We start from the raw sequence: 16,481 nt of genomic DNA on the forward strand, positions 1-16,481 counted from the left end.
TCCTTTATATGGCCACTGTAGTAAATGTCACAAGGACCTACTCGTCTCTGTCCTTGTCCCGTCCATCGCATTTCTTGGACGGCGGTGATGTCAGCCTTTAGTTTCGCAAGGACATCAACCAGCTGGGCAGCGGCACCTTCCCAATTAAGAGACCGGACATTCCAGGTGCATGCCCCAAAATCGTAGTTTGCCATATTCGTCATCAAAAGGGGGTCTCTCATTTCATTGGTATAATTTTTTACGTGGCGGGTCCCAAACCCAGCGCACAACCCTATGCAGGGTATGTTTCGCCTTTTCACTTTAGCTCGCCTTCAAAAGGATGTTCTTAGGCTATCCAGAGGATACTTAGTCAAAGACCGGAAGTCGTGAGCTGCTTGAGTCATATGTAAAAGAATCGTTTCTGGCCACTCCCAAGTGAACGGCGACCAGAGAACTTTCCTCACTTGCGTGAACTTCTACACATGACTCCATCCTCCAACTATTGAAAAAAATAGTTGTTCTACATATAAGCTTAGGATACAGCTCTCAAGAAATGTAAAAACTTCATATAAAAAAGTAATTCATTATTTCTTGAGCTGTGGTCAAGTCATTTTGACAGCTTTTGTGAATAATCCACATTAGAAGAGCAAGAGCAAATAAACAAAGAAAATAAACTTATGTGTATAAGTATATAAATATTTTCATTGCGATTTAAGGAATGATGATTGGTAAGTTTTATACAAAATTTCAAAATCAACTATATATCGTTATAATGATTTTAACTAATTGTAGGATGAATTTAATGATTACTTTGAATTTCCCTCAAGAAACAATTGTTGATTTTATGTTTCTTCGCAAAACCAGTATTGCCATATTCGCATTTTATTGAAAAAAATTTATTAAAAATTACTACTAGATTTCTTCAGAGCTGCATAGCACAAGAAAATTTACCGTAGAAAATGTCAACAGAGCTAATTCTGCCGCTACAACAAAAACCACAACTGTACTTATATTGAATAAACGTCCCTAAGTAGTATAAGTAATACTATTAATAAATTTATATTTACTAATTTATGCTATTATATTTAATAAATGATATATTTTATTATTTTTACTAACTAATTCTCTGATTTCCAAGGAAATTATAATTTCTTTAGTTTTCTCTTTCTGTTAGTTTCCAATTATTTTTGTTTTCGTGTAGTGTTTGCTGCAGATCATGTTGATTCCCGAATTCATGTCTGTAATCACATTTAAGAGTATCGAAATTTTACCTTTATCACCTAGAAAAATATCAAGGTTACACTTTCATCTGTCAGATTTTTCAGGTTTCTACCGTTTGGCATACAGGCTATGTGTTGAAGTACTCATGGAAAACACGAGTGTGTTACGTTTGGCAGATTCACATTTAACTTTTTTGAATTATTTCATATGAGTTCGCTCACTTTGAGGCGAAGCAAGGAAATGCTAAATGCTGATGTACCCTCTGCCCTATTCGCTGCGTTGGTAAAGTATGAATTGTCAAGCATAGCAAAGAAAGTGGTATGTGAATCAACCATTGCGTACCGAACAAAGACACAAGAATGGGTAGATGCCACTTGATCGATTGATTTAAATTTAGCGAAACGGTATCACCATCAATAGAAAAAGTCAACAGGGTATGTTTAATGTATTCCATATTTGTTTAGACGTTGAAAATTTTTTTGAAGTCCACACTCTTTTCTTTGACACTTGGGAAATTATTTCGCTACTTAATTTTAGCCAAAGGTTATTTACATCAAATTGTTTTAGTTTTCTAACAATTTTATGGAGCAAATCATAACTTTAAATTGAATGTGATTGTTAAATAACTTTTGGAATATTACTTTTGTTTTAATATAGGCGACTGAAATCATTTGTAGCCCAAGGCAAAAATTGATTGCGAAACGACTAACTGAAGCCCTCATATTCACATCTAAACTTGCATAATGAAGATATGGACATCGGAGCACACTTTCAACCACCCATGGGAAACGGTTACACAGGCAGCATGGCGAAAATATCCCAATCCGATGACACCATCTATAATTGGGACAGATGTTGTAGAGCGTAGAGTGGTAGACGGAGTGTTGCACACACACCGCCTGGTTCAGTCGAAGTGGTATTTCCCAAAATGGACAAATTCACTAATTGGTACTGCCAAAACATGTTTTGCAAGTGAACGCTCTACTGTGGACCCACAACGTAAACAAATGGTTCTTAAAACCATTAACTTAACTTTCTGTCGGCACATTTCGGTTGATGAAGTCCTCTATTACGAACCACATCCAACAGATTCAAGTAAAACTTTACTTAAACAGGAAGCATCCGTCAGTGTGCAAGGCGTTCCATTGTGTCACTATATGGAAGATATGCTAACATCCACCATAAGCATGAATGCGGGCAAAGGTCGTCAAGGTCTTGAATGGGTAATTGGACGTATAAACGCAGAAGTCAAAGGTATTGCCGAGTCTGCCGATGATTTCTTAATGAAAACAAAACACTCATTAGATGATATGACTGAAAGTGCTCGTAAAAGCATGGATGAAATCAGTGTGCAAGCTGCCAAAGCAGCAAAACATATTCACATATAATAGATGTGATTAAAAACAAGAATTTCGTGAATATTGTATTTGGGGGTATCCCAACAAAACCGCTACTGTCACAAAATCGAGTACTTGGATTGAGACTACTATCGTACAAAACGAATTAACCAATAAAAAAAGTTATTTATAAAACACTGAGTTCTAAAAGAAAATTTACAACTTTATTAAAATCATAATTTTTAGGACTTGTTATATTTTGAAAAAGAACAAGCTTTTATTTTACATATTGATCCATACAATGACGTTCCATCATATACAAACAGGTGTTTTGATTAAAGCATGCGTTCAATGTATTAAATATTCATAGATTAAAGCAACATAAAATTAGGCGAACTAAATCACCGCGTTTGACTTCAATTTTTTTTTTTATAAGTATTCCTTATGCACATATGTTTAAAATATCTTCATGATATATTTAGTTCAGCCATGATTTAATTAGATACTTTCAATTAAAATGAGTGAAGCAATAATAGGAAGCAATCAGCTGTCAGATTGAACGTCGCTTTTCATTATCAAACAGAATTGTATATGTTCATCATCGTAAAGATGTTCATATTACCACCTAGGGAAAAAATTCGTATATAAAATATTGTGAAGTCGGATTGACATTTAATAAAAATCGGTTTATTCGTTTTTATAAGATTAGGTCGTATCAGATTTTTCAAACCCTTATTCATCTGTGTTACGAAACCAAAACATGGGATCAAACACTGATTTTATTCCGTCTTGTACACGAATGTATAATTCATAATACTAATAAGAGCGCTATTACACGAGGCAACTTCTGTTGCGGCAACTCTTGGTTTATAGGCGAGGGCGCGACGAGGAGAGGAGAATCGCGCCGAGTTTCCAGTGTTCAGCAACTCGCTTTGTGTTCTTATTCGTACCAGTTCGCTGCGACGTTTTTCGGCAGCCGTGTTCTTTCTTTCGTAGTACATAGTTGCATTTGCGTATCTTTTTTTGAAATTAATATTTTGGATATATTTAAAAAATTTAATTTCATCTTTTGGTAAGTAATTTGCAAATATGTATACAAATATACATAATATAATATAAATATTTTAGAAAATGGAGTATGACGAAAAAATCTAATTAATTAAAGATATTGTGAAATGTATGGAGGAAGCCATACAAATTGATTCAGACGATATATCTTTGTTTTAATAAATAAAATGTATTTCTTAATTGACAGAGCTGATTAATATATGTGATAGAGTGGCGCAAATACCTATAAGGAAAAAGAAACCACAATGGGTTAAAGTAAAGAGTAGACAATGGGTTAAAGTAAAGTGAAAGGGAATGAGAAAAACACCCGAACAGAATTGCGCAACACAAGTTGCCCGTGTGAAGGTAATGGGCGACAACAAAAGAGAATCGCCCGAGAATTAGCAACAAAAGTTGCCTCATGTAAACGCGCTCTAATAGTTTATGAATATAGATTTCTTTCATTCTTGCTTTATTCACCGCGTTAGTTTGCGATTACATGAAGCAACTTTAGTTGCTAATTCTCGGGCGATTCTCTTTTGCTGTCGCCCATTACCTTCACACGAGCAACTTGTGTTGCGCAACTCTGCTCGAGTTTTTTTTTTCTCTTTCACTTTCTAACCCATTGTCTACTCTTTACTTTAACCCATTGTCGTTTCTTTTTCCTTATAGGTATTTGGGCCACTCTATCACATATATTAATCAGCTCTGTCAATTAAGAAATACATTTTATTTATTAAAACAAAGATATATCACCCTTTTTACTATCGTCTGAATCAATTTGTATGGCTTCCTCCATACATTTCACAATATCTTTAATTAATTCGATTTTTTCGTCATACTCCATTTTCTAAAATATTTATATTATATTATGTATATTTGTATACATATTTGCAAATTACTTACCAAAAGATGAAATTAAATTTTTTAAATATATTCAAAATATTAATTTCAAAAAAATATACGCAAATGCAACTATGTACTACGAAAGAAAGAACACGAATGCCGAAAAACGTCGCAGCGAACTGCTACGAATAAGAACACAAAGCGAGTTGCTGAACACTGGAAACTCGGCGCGATTCCCCTCTCCTCGTCGCCCCCTCGCCTATAAACCAAGAGTTGCCGCAACAAAAGTTGCTTCGTGTGATAAGACTCTTAGCTACCAAAAATCAAGAATGATAGAACTCTTCTTCTTGTTACCAGCTGAATATTCATTAACCAGTATATAATGTAGATTCTGCTTATTTATGTCATAATCCTGAATTTAATTTATTTTGTATGCAATTGCCAAGTTATAATGAAAATATTTTCATTAATTTGTTATCAGCATTGATCTTTTAAATTAAATCGTATCATAAGCGAAATATGAAAATAAGGTATTGATAATCGCTGGACTGACATACAATTTTAGTCCTCTGTATTTGTTTTGCTTATTGCTGATAACCTCTGAAGAAAAATATTACAACCTAACCATACCATATGTGTATGTATATATGTATATACATATGTATAATAACATAGTTTAATATTGCGAAGTGCAGACCACGGTAGAGGAGGTGCAGACATAAATTTATATTTAATTGCCAGTTGCTGTTAAACAACGCTGCATAAGGGTATCGTTCTATTCACTTAAGTTACCGCTTGATTCGTTTATTCCACACGTGTCATTAAGAAAAATATTGACTGGGTGATTATCGCCATGCCGATTTTACGCTATTTCTCCTCGAACACATGGAGCGACTCGCATAAGTCGAGATTACTGAAACAACTGCAACAAGTAAGTATAATAAGACAATTGTAATGATATTACATTTTTTCATGTTAATTAATTAAGGGGGTATTTCCTCAGTTGAAGTTGGGCTGGGATTTCGGAATTAAAATGGGTATGTACGGATAGAGGAAGTCCTCCCGATCTAGAAAATATATAGTACATACATACATTTGTGCTCATATAATAAAGTCACGCCACTATTATATGAAAGTATCTCCCAAGCAACTTTTTTAGTACAGAAATTAAACTTGTTTTTACAAAAAATATAAGAAATTTTAATTAAGTTCTAATCAGAATACATATATGTATATATGTACATACATATGTATGTACATACATATTTAACGGGTAAAATTTAGAATAGCATCCCCGGATTTCGGGGATAAAATGGGTATCACTTGAAAGGTGACGTTCTCCAGATCACGAATATATATATATATATATATAGTTGCCGCTGACTTATAGTTTTAAAGATATTTGCATTTAAATTTGAAAAATTGATAACTTTTACATTGATAATTTGTATATTGTGAATAACTTTTTCACTTATATTATGCACTTTTCACTTACTAACACTTCACTATAACGTTTCTGTATATTAATTTTTTTTTAATATTGGTTGTAAATAAAGCTTTATTTTAATTATTTTATTTTAGTTACAATTCTCTGCATTTGCACAATAAGAAACGGGTTGCCATGGTTATTTCTTTTGAAGCACGGCGCGGAAAAAACTACTATATATATATATTTTCGTGATCTGGAGAACGTCACCCTTCCAGTGATACCCATTTTATCCCCGAAATCCGGGGATGCTATTCTAAATCTTAGCCTATTTAACTTTTAGCATAAAAAGCAGAGATAAAGAGATGTCCAACTCCTCTCTCACTGGAAGTGAGAGAACAATTGCTAAACGTCAAAACCACCTAAACTTTGACAGTTGACTGGATTGGGGGAGGTTTTGACGTTTAGCAATTATAAACGAGCGATGGCCAGATTGAAATCTTACCAAAAAAATATGTAAACGGAGGGATTTGTTGCATCGTTCAAGACCATTATAAAAAATGTAAAACAATGAAAATTAAATACATTTGTGAAATTTAAAGATATTTGATGAAACGTTTTGTAATTTGAAGCATCATAGTTTTATTTTCAATGGAAAATTATTAAAAACATTTAATGATTGAGAGCTAACAAGCTTAAATCCTATTATTGGGCATTGAAAGGACAAAAGTCAGTTGTTATAATATTCTTTAAAAAGATTTAAATAGTTTCTCCATATAATAAATAACCACTATATAGTAATTTTTATTCATACTAAATGTTGGGTGTTTTAATTTAAATGCCCAAAAATTGTAATTTTGTTCAATCTGGCCATAATGGAAAATGTTATAAAAAACGCTAATTTTGAGGCGCTCTCACACTGGAATAAGTTTAACAACCCTTTATTCCTGGTACGGATAGAGGAGGTCCTCCAGATCAATCATGTATACATATTTACATATATGTCAGTGGCGAACGCAGGAAAAAAATTTGGGGGGGGTTTTATGTAAAAAGGCAATGTTTCATTATTTTATTCACAAATTGAAGTCTAATCTTCCTTTATTTTGGGCCATAACATTTAAAATCATCTCTTCCTCAGTCACGTCTATATCTCTATGGATATTCAAGAGAGCCATTCCGTTCAGGCGTGCTTCTCCAGTTTTATTTCTTAAATGTGTTTTAAGCCTGCGAAGTGAGGAAAACGAGCGTTCACTTGAAGCGACAGATATAGGGATTGTTGCTCCAATCTTTAAAAAACGATGCACTAAAAAGTTTTGGATCTCTTTGTTTGATTTAACCAGTTCCTGAAAATATATTCAAAATTTTAGTTAGAAAATATAATCTGAAGAAAAGATTTTTAACCTTTTCTACATTCTAAATTCAGCAAATGAAAAACAAATAATAAGTAAAGTTGTGTATCTAATTCAGACCAGTTTTTTCTAGTTGTTTTTATTAAAAATATAGACATTTTAATTAAGACACTCAAGTATTTTTTTGCAAATAGCATAATTTTTTTAAATTTAAATTTATTTCACAACAGTTTGCTCATGGAACGAAAACTGAAAGTCATAATAAATGAGTTTTTATTTTTCCTGTATTATGATTAACAATAAACTGTAAAAAAATAATAGAAACCTTATTGGTGACTTTTCAGTTCAGAACTAGTTTTCAAAAGAAGTCAATTTTCGACTCACAATTCCCCTTAAATCTAAAAAAATCCAGTTCAGCAGCCACAGAGTTATAAGGCAAGCTCATTACTTTGAAGCAAATTAAAAAAAAAATGTCTCTGTCCAGTTTATATTTTTCTGGGTTTTTTAATTGGCCTACATTCCTACAACTTTTTAATACTATCCAGATACAATAGGTTTGTTTTTAGTTTAACATTTTCATAGTTTCAAAAAATTAAATTCTATCAGCAGAAAAGTATCAAAATAGGCCGTTTGTGAACAAAAAAGTATCAAATCACAAAATTTAGAAAAAAAAAGTATCAAAAAAGATACAATTGTATCAAAACGGCAACGCTGTTAGTGACTAATGTATTCATTTATTTTACATATTCATACATCGTCGGCAGAAATATTGCTTTGAAAACAACAAATTACAATTTTTCAAATGACTATGTAGAATTAAATTCTATTATTTAAAAATTCTATTATTTAAAAATTCAATTACTTTGGGGGGGTTTTAACACAACACAACAAAACAAAAAATAACCCTGGCCGAGCGAATACCCGTGGTGACTGAAGTACTTTCGGTAGTACTCCTTTAATTGGCGGCCTTCGGCCGCGCTCTAAAAATAACCCTGGCCGAGCGAATAACTGAAGTACTTTCGCGTAGTAATATTTTCAATTAAAAAAATAACCCTGGCCGAGCGAATACCCGGGGTGACTGAAGTACTTTCGCGTAGTACTCCTTTATGCATTGGCGGCCTTCGGCCGCGCTTTAAAAAAAATAACCCTGGTCGAGCGAATACCCGGGGTGACGTGAAGTACTTTCGCGTAGTACTGCTTTCTGCGTTAAAATAAAAAATATATTGTGTTTCGTTAAAAAGTGGTTATAGTTTTTGGTTATCTTGCACTGATTTTGAAACAAAATTTGAGTTTTGGTTATAAAATGGTCAGCGCTTACCATTTATTTTTAATAATACGTTGTTTTGTATATTAGGTGACAATAATAATATTATTAATATTATTATATAATATTACTTATTTGTTTATTAAATTAAATAAAGAACATATCCACATGAATGGATAGAGGAATTTTTGGGAAAAATGACATTTCAGCGAATTTCCTTATTATCACATGGCAGCGCTCCATTTCGTCGTAATTTTTAGCACACACTTGGTGTTCACTACGAGTGTAAAATGTAATTTTTAAAATAAAGATTTCTTCGGTAAAAAAACTGTTAAAAGTGTAAAATATGGATTTATTTAATAGTTTATAGTTTAATTTAATTAATTTGAAGTGAAACATGTGAGTAAAGTGTGTTTAATGTGGTAAATTAGCTTGTTGAAATGTTCGAGTTTTGGGAATTTTTGAACTTTAAGGTCGAATATCTCGTAAACGTTTGCGGTACCTATAACCCTGTATTTTTTTTAATCAGGAGGACTTCCTCTTTCCAACGATACCTTCAAATCGCGGCGCCAAAGAAATCGGAATTGTGCCGAACTGAGCACTACCAGGTGTTTGTCCGACAGTTAGTTATTAGTTAGAATGCAACCCTTTTTGTTATTTTGAACAAAAATAATTGAACGGCACTATATAATATAAAAAAAGAAACAAATTAGTGAAGTGTTAGTGGATATAAAAGTTAAAAATTTAAGTGCAAAAGTCATTATAAATCGGAGAAACACTCGTTTTAAATAGTTGAATTTTTGAACTTTAAATGCAAATATCTCAAAAACCATAAGTCAGCGACAACTATATATGTATATATAAATCCTTGATCTGGAGGACCTCCTCTATCCGTACATACCAATTTTAACCCCAAAATCGGGGGATGATGTTCTAAAATTTACCGGAAAAAAGTTAGTTATTCGAAATATACGAAATTTTTTTGAAATTCTACCTTACCAAAAGCTAATATTTAGTTGCATATGCTTTATTTTGTAGAACTTCAGTACATCGCTTCGACATTGTTTGGACTAAAGTAGCACAATGGGCGAGACTTATTTTGTTCCACTCTCCCTGTGTTATTTGTCATAAAGAGTATTGTTGCGAGGTTTTCCCCAGATATTTTCTATGGGGTTTAGGTCCGGCCTTTGAGCTGGCCAATCCAGAATCTTAATATTTTTAATACCTAATCAAGTTTTAACGACCCATGAGCAGTGCTTGGGGTCGTTGTCGTATTAGAAAATCCAAGCCTTGTTCATTTCTCCGGTAATTTTCCCGTACATTTAAACAATCGGACCAACGTCTGAAGACGTGAAGCAACACACATCACCACCCCCCATGTTTCACATGATTTTTTATTGTACTTGGTGTTAAGTTCTTGCAAAGGTGGTCGTCTTACATATGGTTTTCCATCATTGCCGAATACGTTGCATTTGGATTTGTCACACCAAACTATCAAATTCAAGCATTTAGAGTCCTTTCAAAGATGGTCTTTAGCAAACGCTTTTCGGTTTTCAATATTTTTTTTCGAAACTTTAGGTTTTCGTCTTGTTAAGCGACAATTCAATGAATTTTCTTACAGTCGTCTTCGTACAGTTTTCGCCGATATTTGTACGTCATAGTGCTCCTCTAATTGAGCCCTTATTTCTGCGGAAATTAAAAATGGATCCGATTTACTTAGTCTAACCAGGGTCTTGTCGTCAGAACGGGTGGTATTTTTTGGTTTTCTACCCGGCAAATTATTTTATAAAATTTAATACCGCTAAATAATTTGTTGGAAGGCAACCCTGTCAACTCACATATTCATGCAGCCCTGCGTTTTTTCATTTTTACTTTGAATGTACTTTTTCTAACTTCACTTGCGTTTTGACTTTGAACCAATAAACTTCATTTTGAACTTTAATAGAAAAGCAATAATATAGAACCGTTTTATTTGCACCGGGAATATTCCACAAGGTACGACCTTCCAACAGGTTATGGGCCCAGGTGCAAATTCCTGGGAGCCGAGTAAAATGAGTGCGTCATTTTTTAATATTGAGAAATTAGATGAATCTAATTACGATTCGTGGAGTCTACAGCTGCAAAGTGTTCTAGTGCATCAAGAATTATGGTCCGTTACGTGCGGAGAGACTTCTTGTCCAGTCGAGGGTGCAGATGAGAAAAGCGTGTTACTTTGGAAAGCAAAGGATGAAAAAGCAAAGGCCACAATTATCCTTAGCATAACACCTATGCAAATAAGCCATATTAAAACCTGCAACACAGCGAATGATGCATGGAAGCGATTAAAAGAGGTGCACATACCAGAAGGTCCGGTAAGAAAAGTGACATTGTTTAAGCAGCTAATTGCTACTCGAATGGCTGATGAAGAGTGTATTCAGCAATATGTTTGCAAGTTTACAACACTCGCAGAAAAGCTAAAAGAAATTGAAGTTGACCTGAAAGAGGAATTGATTGTTATTATGCTACTGGCAAGTCTTCCAAAAAGCTTTGAAAATCTGGTGGTTGCTTTGGAATCGCGTGATACGCTACCATCCCTTAATGCAGTTAAAATCAAGCTGATAGAAGAAGGCGAACGAAGAAAAATAAGCAATTCTGTATATACCGAAAGTAGGGCGCAGGCGTTCATGGCACAAGAAAGCACATACGCTGAAAAAAGGTGTTTGGTTAACGCAAAGTCAAATGACACAGCAAGTTCAAATAGCAAAAGCAATGGCAAAAGCACACGATCGAACCTCAAATGCTATTTCTGTGGAAAAAAAGGCCATTTCGCGGCACAATGCAAAGAGAAACAACGAGAACATTCTATGCAACAAAATGTAAAGAAAAATGGTCTGTTCATCGCAAGCAATGACCGATTTTTACATAGCGATGCTTGGTGCGTCGACAGCGGCGCTTCGTCACACTTATGTTGCAACCGCAACATGTTCGATAAGTTTGAGACACGTGAAGAATCAATCATGCTGGCGGGCGACAATAAGATGATAGCAACAGGCAAAGGGGTTGTTAGATTAAAAACAAGGAAGTTTGACGTCACACTTGTTGATGTTCTCTTCGTACCCGGTTTGCAGTGCAACTTCATATCAGTTTCGAAAGCAGTAAGCAGCGGCTACATTGTGGAGTTCAGGCAAAATACAGCGAAAATTATGGACAAGCACGGGGCAATTATATTGAGTGCTAGCAAGGTCAGTGATTTGTATTTACTTGAAACAAATAAAAACAAATTGTATTTTTCGAGGAAAACTATCGATGATGCGATGAAGTGGCATAAGCGTTTAGGTCACTTAAATTTTGAAAGTCTACGGGAGCTGAATAACAAGAACATGGTGCTTGGTTTAAAACTAAAATTATCAGCAGATGTGAAATGTACTTTGTGTATGTCTAGCAAATGCAGTCAACGGCCGTATCGAAGTGCACAAAATTCAGCAGCAGAAGTGCTGGGAGTGGTACATACCGATGTGTGCGGCCCTATCAACAAAACGTCTATTGGCGGTGCGAGATATTTTTTGACATTCACCGACGATAAAACTCGCTACATTTTTGTTTATTTTTTGCGACACAAAGACGAGGTGTTTGAGAAATTCAAAGAGTTTAAGGCGATGGCAGAGTGTCAAACAGGCAAAAAATTAAAAGTATTAAGAAGCGACAACGGAAAAGAGTTTGTCAACAACGCTTTTGATGAGTTTTTGAAATCAAATGGGATATTACGTCAGCTGACGGTCCCCTATACACCACAACAAAATGGGTTAGCGGAGAGGCTAAACCGTACGCTTATCGAAATGGCAAGATGTATGATGCTCGACGCTGGCGTTGAAGAATCATTATGGGCCGAGGCAGTGCATACGGCAGCATACTTGAGGAACCGATCACCAACTAAAGCGTTAGGCACGGTGACGCCATACGAAGCATGGCATGGTCGCAAACCGACAGTGGCGCATTTACGGGCATTTGGGTCATATGCGGTGGCTCTTGATAAACGTCAACATGATAAATTCAAACCAAAGGGGAAGGAATATACAATGGTTGGCTACGCAGATACAGCGAAGGCATACAGATTGTATGATCGAAAATCAAAATGCCTAATTGTAAGCAGAGATGTATACTTTATAGAAAGGGCAGAACGTACGCAACATTCAGACACAGCATTGATTGAGGGTATTGTTACAAATGCTGATGCAAGAGCGAATGATATCAGTGTTGAGATTTATGATACGCAGTCAAATAAAAATGTTGACCTTGTTGAAGTGGGTTCCGATGATTCACAATCAGAAGGAAGTAACGATGATTTTGAATCAGCACAAGAAGAGTTAGTTGCAGCGAAAAGGTTGCCAGGCAGGCCAAAGTTTATTCGTACTGGAAAATGTGGTAGGCCAAGAAAGGTATACAATTATTTAAGTTTAATGACTACAGACGAAATTAAGATACCAAACACAGTCGATGAAGCGTTATCTAGTGAACATTCAGAACAGTGGTTTAACGCGATGAAAGACGAATATGATGCGATGCTCAAGAATAAAACATGGGAGCTCATAGAACTGCCTAAAGGGCAAAAGGTTGTGAGAAATAAATGGGTATTCTCTATTAAGAGGGATAAAGAAGGCAATATTCAGCGTTTTAAAGCTAGGCTGGTAGCGAAAGGGTGTTCGCAAATTTATGGCGTTAATTATACAGAAACATTCTCTCCTGTTGTTCGCTATAGTACCATTAGGTTGATATTTGCTATTGCAGCAGAATACGGATTACATTTACACCAAATGGATGTCTCTACTGCTTATCTAAATAGCGAATTGAGTGATGAAATTTTCATGTATCAACCAGAAATGTTTGTAGACCAGCGTTACCCAAACCATTGTTTAAAGCTAAAGAAAGCTATTTACGGGCTTAAACAGTCAGGTCGGCAGTGGAATATAAAATTAAATTCCATATTAAAAGAAATTGGCTTCAAGCAATGTGAAAGTGAGCCATGTGTATACATTAACCATCATAAAGACCAGATTAACATAATCGCAGTATATGTGGATGATCTGTTAATTGCCTGTTCCGATATCAGTTACATGCAGCATATTAAGCGTTTGATTGCGGAAAAGGTGAAAGTAGTAGACAAGGGCCAAGTTCAACATTTTTTAAGCATGGAGATCGAAAGAGATGGCGAAACTGGGGCAATAACTATATGCCAAAAGGGGCACATTAAAAGATTACTACGCGAACAAGGCATGGAAGATTGTAGATCTACATCCATCCCATTAGACCCTGGACATAAGGTTAGTTGCGAGGACAAAACGTGCAAAATGGCTGACCAGTCACAATACCAATCAATTATCGGTTCGCTTATGTATATAGCTGTGTGCACGAGACCGGATATCTTGCACTCAGTGTGTAAGCTTGCACAGCGTAATACAAAGCCACATGCGGAGCATTTAGCAGCGGCGAAGCGTATATTAAGGTATTTATGTTCAACGCAAGACAAAAAACTGAAATACTCTAGGACCGGTAAACCAATCGAATGTTTTGTGGACGCAGATTGGGGCGGCGACGTAGGTGATCGCAAGTCGTATACAGGATATGCCATCATCATGGCAGGTGGAGTTTTTTCGTATGAATCTAAAAAGCAGTCAACAGTAGCCCTCAGTAGCACCGAGGCCGAGTATATGGCTTTGACATGTGTTGTTAAAGAAGCCGTTAATTTAAAGCAGTTACTTCGAGAATTATATATACCGTATTCTGAAGCGATGATCGTGAATTGTGACAACTTGAGTGCGATGAATTTGGTAAAGAATCCCGTCTATCATTCACGCAGCAAACACATCGATATCAGATATCACTATATCAGAGACATCTATAGAGCAGGCGAAATTGAACTAAAATATTGTAGCAGCAGTAATATGATTGCTGATATTCTTACTAAGAATTTAGCAAGACCAACCCATGAGAAACTTACTGAATTATTGGGGTTGAAATAAATATCACAGATTAATGTTGCACGAATATGCTCATTGAGGAGGCGTGTTGGAAGGCAACCCTGTCAACTCACATATTCATGCAGCCCTGCGTTTTTTCATTTTTACTTTGAATGTACTTTTTCTAACTTCACTTGCGTTTTGACTTTGAACCAATAAACTTCATTTTGAACTTTAATAGAAAAGCAATAATATAGAACCGTTTTATTTGCACCGGGAATATTCCACAAGGTACGACCTTCCAACATAATTATTTGAGCACACTTTTCTTTTTCTTCCTAATTGGCGTAGACACCGCTTACGCGATTATAGCCGAGTTAACAACAGCGCGCCAGTCGTTTCTTCTTTTCGCTACGTGGCGCCAATTGGATATTCCAAGCAAAGCCAGGTCCTTCTCCACTTGGTCCTTCCAACGGAGTGGAGGTCTTCCTCTTCCTCTGCTTCCCCCGGCGGGTACTGCATCGAATACTTTCAGGACTGGAGTGTTTTCGTCCATCCGAACAACATGACCTAGCCAGGGTAGCCGCTGTGTTGTTGTTGTTTTAACGGAAATCCAATCCCCGCTGTCTTTTAATTCGCTGACCTATGTCAATGTGGTCGTATATCTCATACAGCTCATCGTTCTATCGAATGCGATATTCGCCGTGGCCAATGCGCAAAGGACCATACGTGGCGAGTCCCAAACCCAGCGCACAACCCTATGTAAGGGATGTTTCGCCTTCGAACGGATGTTCTTAGGCAACACAGAGGATACTAGGTCAAAGACCGGAAGTTGTGAGCTGCTTGAGCCATGTGTAAAAGAATCGTTTCTGGCCACTCCCAAGTGAATGGCGATCAGAGCACTTTCCTCACTTGCGTGAACTCCTACACATGACTCCATCCTCCAAAACGCACAGCACAGTTTTACTGGAAGAAATGTAAAATTGATAAAAACTCTCCGAAATGAAAATACTTAAGTGAGATGTAAATCGCCATCATTTCCACGATAACGGAACTTTTTCCTCATGCGATATACATACATACATATAAAGGTTATAGCATACAAAAAATATAATTGTTTTTAAATATTGTAAAAAAGTACTGAATGACTATATGCAAGTGTATATAGTTGCCGTTGACTTTTGGTCTTTGAGGTATATAATTTTTAATGAATTTTACACTTGTATTTTTAACTTTTTTTTATATTAAATAGTGCATAAATAACTTTAATTCCATATTTAACTTTCGTTGAAATCCATTTCTTCATACAATAGGAAAATGGTTGCAAGCAACCAAAAAATTAGTGTTATAATATTTTGTAATCGAATAGAAATAAGTAAAAAAGGAAGATTATGCCACCAATACAAATTCATTATCGTGTGATGAGTAATGTAAAATGTTTCAGAGTTTTTATTATCCGAAGGCCGCCAACCCAGAAAGGAGTTCAAAGCGAAAGTACTGAATACGCCCGTCCAAGCTTTTTTTTTTGAAGCGCAGACGAAGGCCGCCAATTCAGAAAGGGTATTATTTGTTTTCTTTATTTCTTTTGGTTCTTTTGTAAAATATGTACATATGTACATAAGGTAACACTGAATACAACCCTTTTGTTATTGCATGAATAAAAAGAATTGTACAAAAGTTGCATATTGAATGAAAGTTATTTTTGCACTATTTAATATAAAACAAATTGGTGGAAACGAATTAGTGAAGTGTTAGTGGATATAAAAGCTAAAAATATAAGTGTAAAATACATTATAAATCGGAGAAACACGCATTTTAAATAATCAAATTTTTGAATTTTGAATGCAAATATCTCAAAAACCATAAGTCAGCGGCAACTATATATATATATTTTCTTGGTCTGAACCCAAAATCGGGGGTTGCTATTACAAATAGTTGTTGTATGGGTGATCATATCACACTTGTATGTACATATACAGTGGAACTTCCTTATAGTGAATTCGCAGGGGACCTGAAAATCGCTTCACTATATGGAGACTTCATTATATAGAAATTCATTTTTTTCTTTTGTAATTTTAT

General features: G+C 35.3%; 2 protein-coding genes across 5 annotated transcripts in view; both read left to right on the plus strand.

Moving 5' to 3' along the window:
* Window positions 1–1,636: 1,636 nt before the first annotated feature.
* LOC126753475 (protein slowmo) lies at window positions 1,637–2,752 on the plus strand. The gene is made up of 2 exons (XM_050464991.1): window positions 1,637–1,743; window positions 1,858–2,752. The coding sequence occupies exon 2, from the start codon at window positions 1,944–1,946 to the stop codon at window positions 2,586–2,588; it is 645 nt and encodes a 214-aa protein (XP_050320948.1). The 5' UTR covers window positions 1,637–1,743; window positions 1,858–1,943; the 3' UTR covers window positions 2,589–2,752.
* A 2,089-nt stretch (window positions 2,753–4,841) lies between these two features.
* The window catches only part of LOC126753421 (phosphoribosylformylglycinamidine synthase), a 45,791-nt gene continuing 34,151 nt past the window's right edge, over window positions 4,842–16,481 (plus strand). Inside the window, exons 1-2 of one of the 4 annotated variants that reach the window (XM_050464834.1) lie at window positions 5,271–5,361; window positions 10,415–14,637. In XM_050464834.1, coding sequence (XP_050320791.1) covers window positions 10,485–14,465 — 3,981 coding nt within the window. In that variant the 5' untranslated portion in view covers window positions 5,271–5,361; window positions 10,415–10,484 and the 3' untranslated portion in view covers window positions 14,466–14,637. Of the gene's footprint in view, window positions 5,362–10,414; window positions 14,638–16,481 lie in introns of those variants that run through there. The other 3 variants (XM_050464833.1, XM_050464832.1, XM_050464835.1) reach the window with 3 other exon arrangements.

This window comes from Bactrocera neohumeralis, chromosome 3 (genome assembly GCF_024586455.1).
Source record: "Bactrocera neohumeralis isolate Rockhampton chromosome 3, APGP_CSIRO_Bneo_wtdbg2-racon-allhic-juicebox.fasta_v2, whole genome shotgun sequence".
In the NCBI taxonomy this organism is placed as follows: Eukaryota; Metazoa; Arthropoda; class Insecta; order Diptera; family Tephritidae; genus Bactrocera; species Bactrocera neohumeralis.

Coding starts and splice junctions, on each gene's coding strand:
- LOC126753475 (XM_050464991.1), top strand. CDS start 1,944: ATGAAGATATGGACATCGGAGCACACTTTCAACCACCCATGGGAAACG.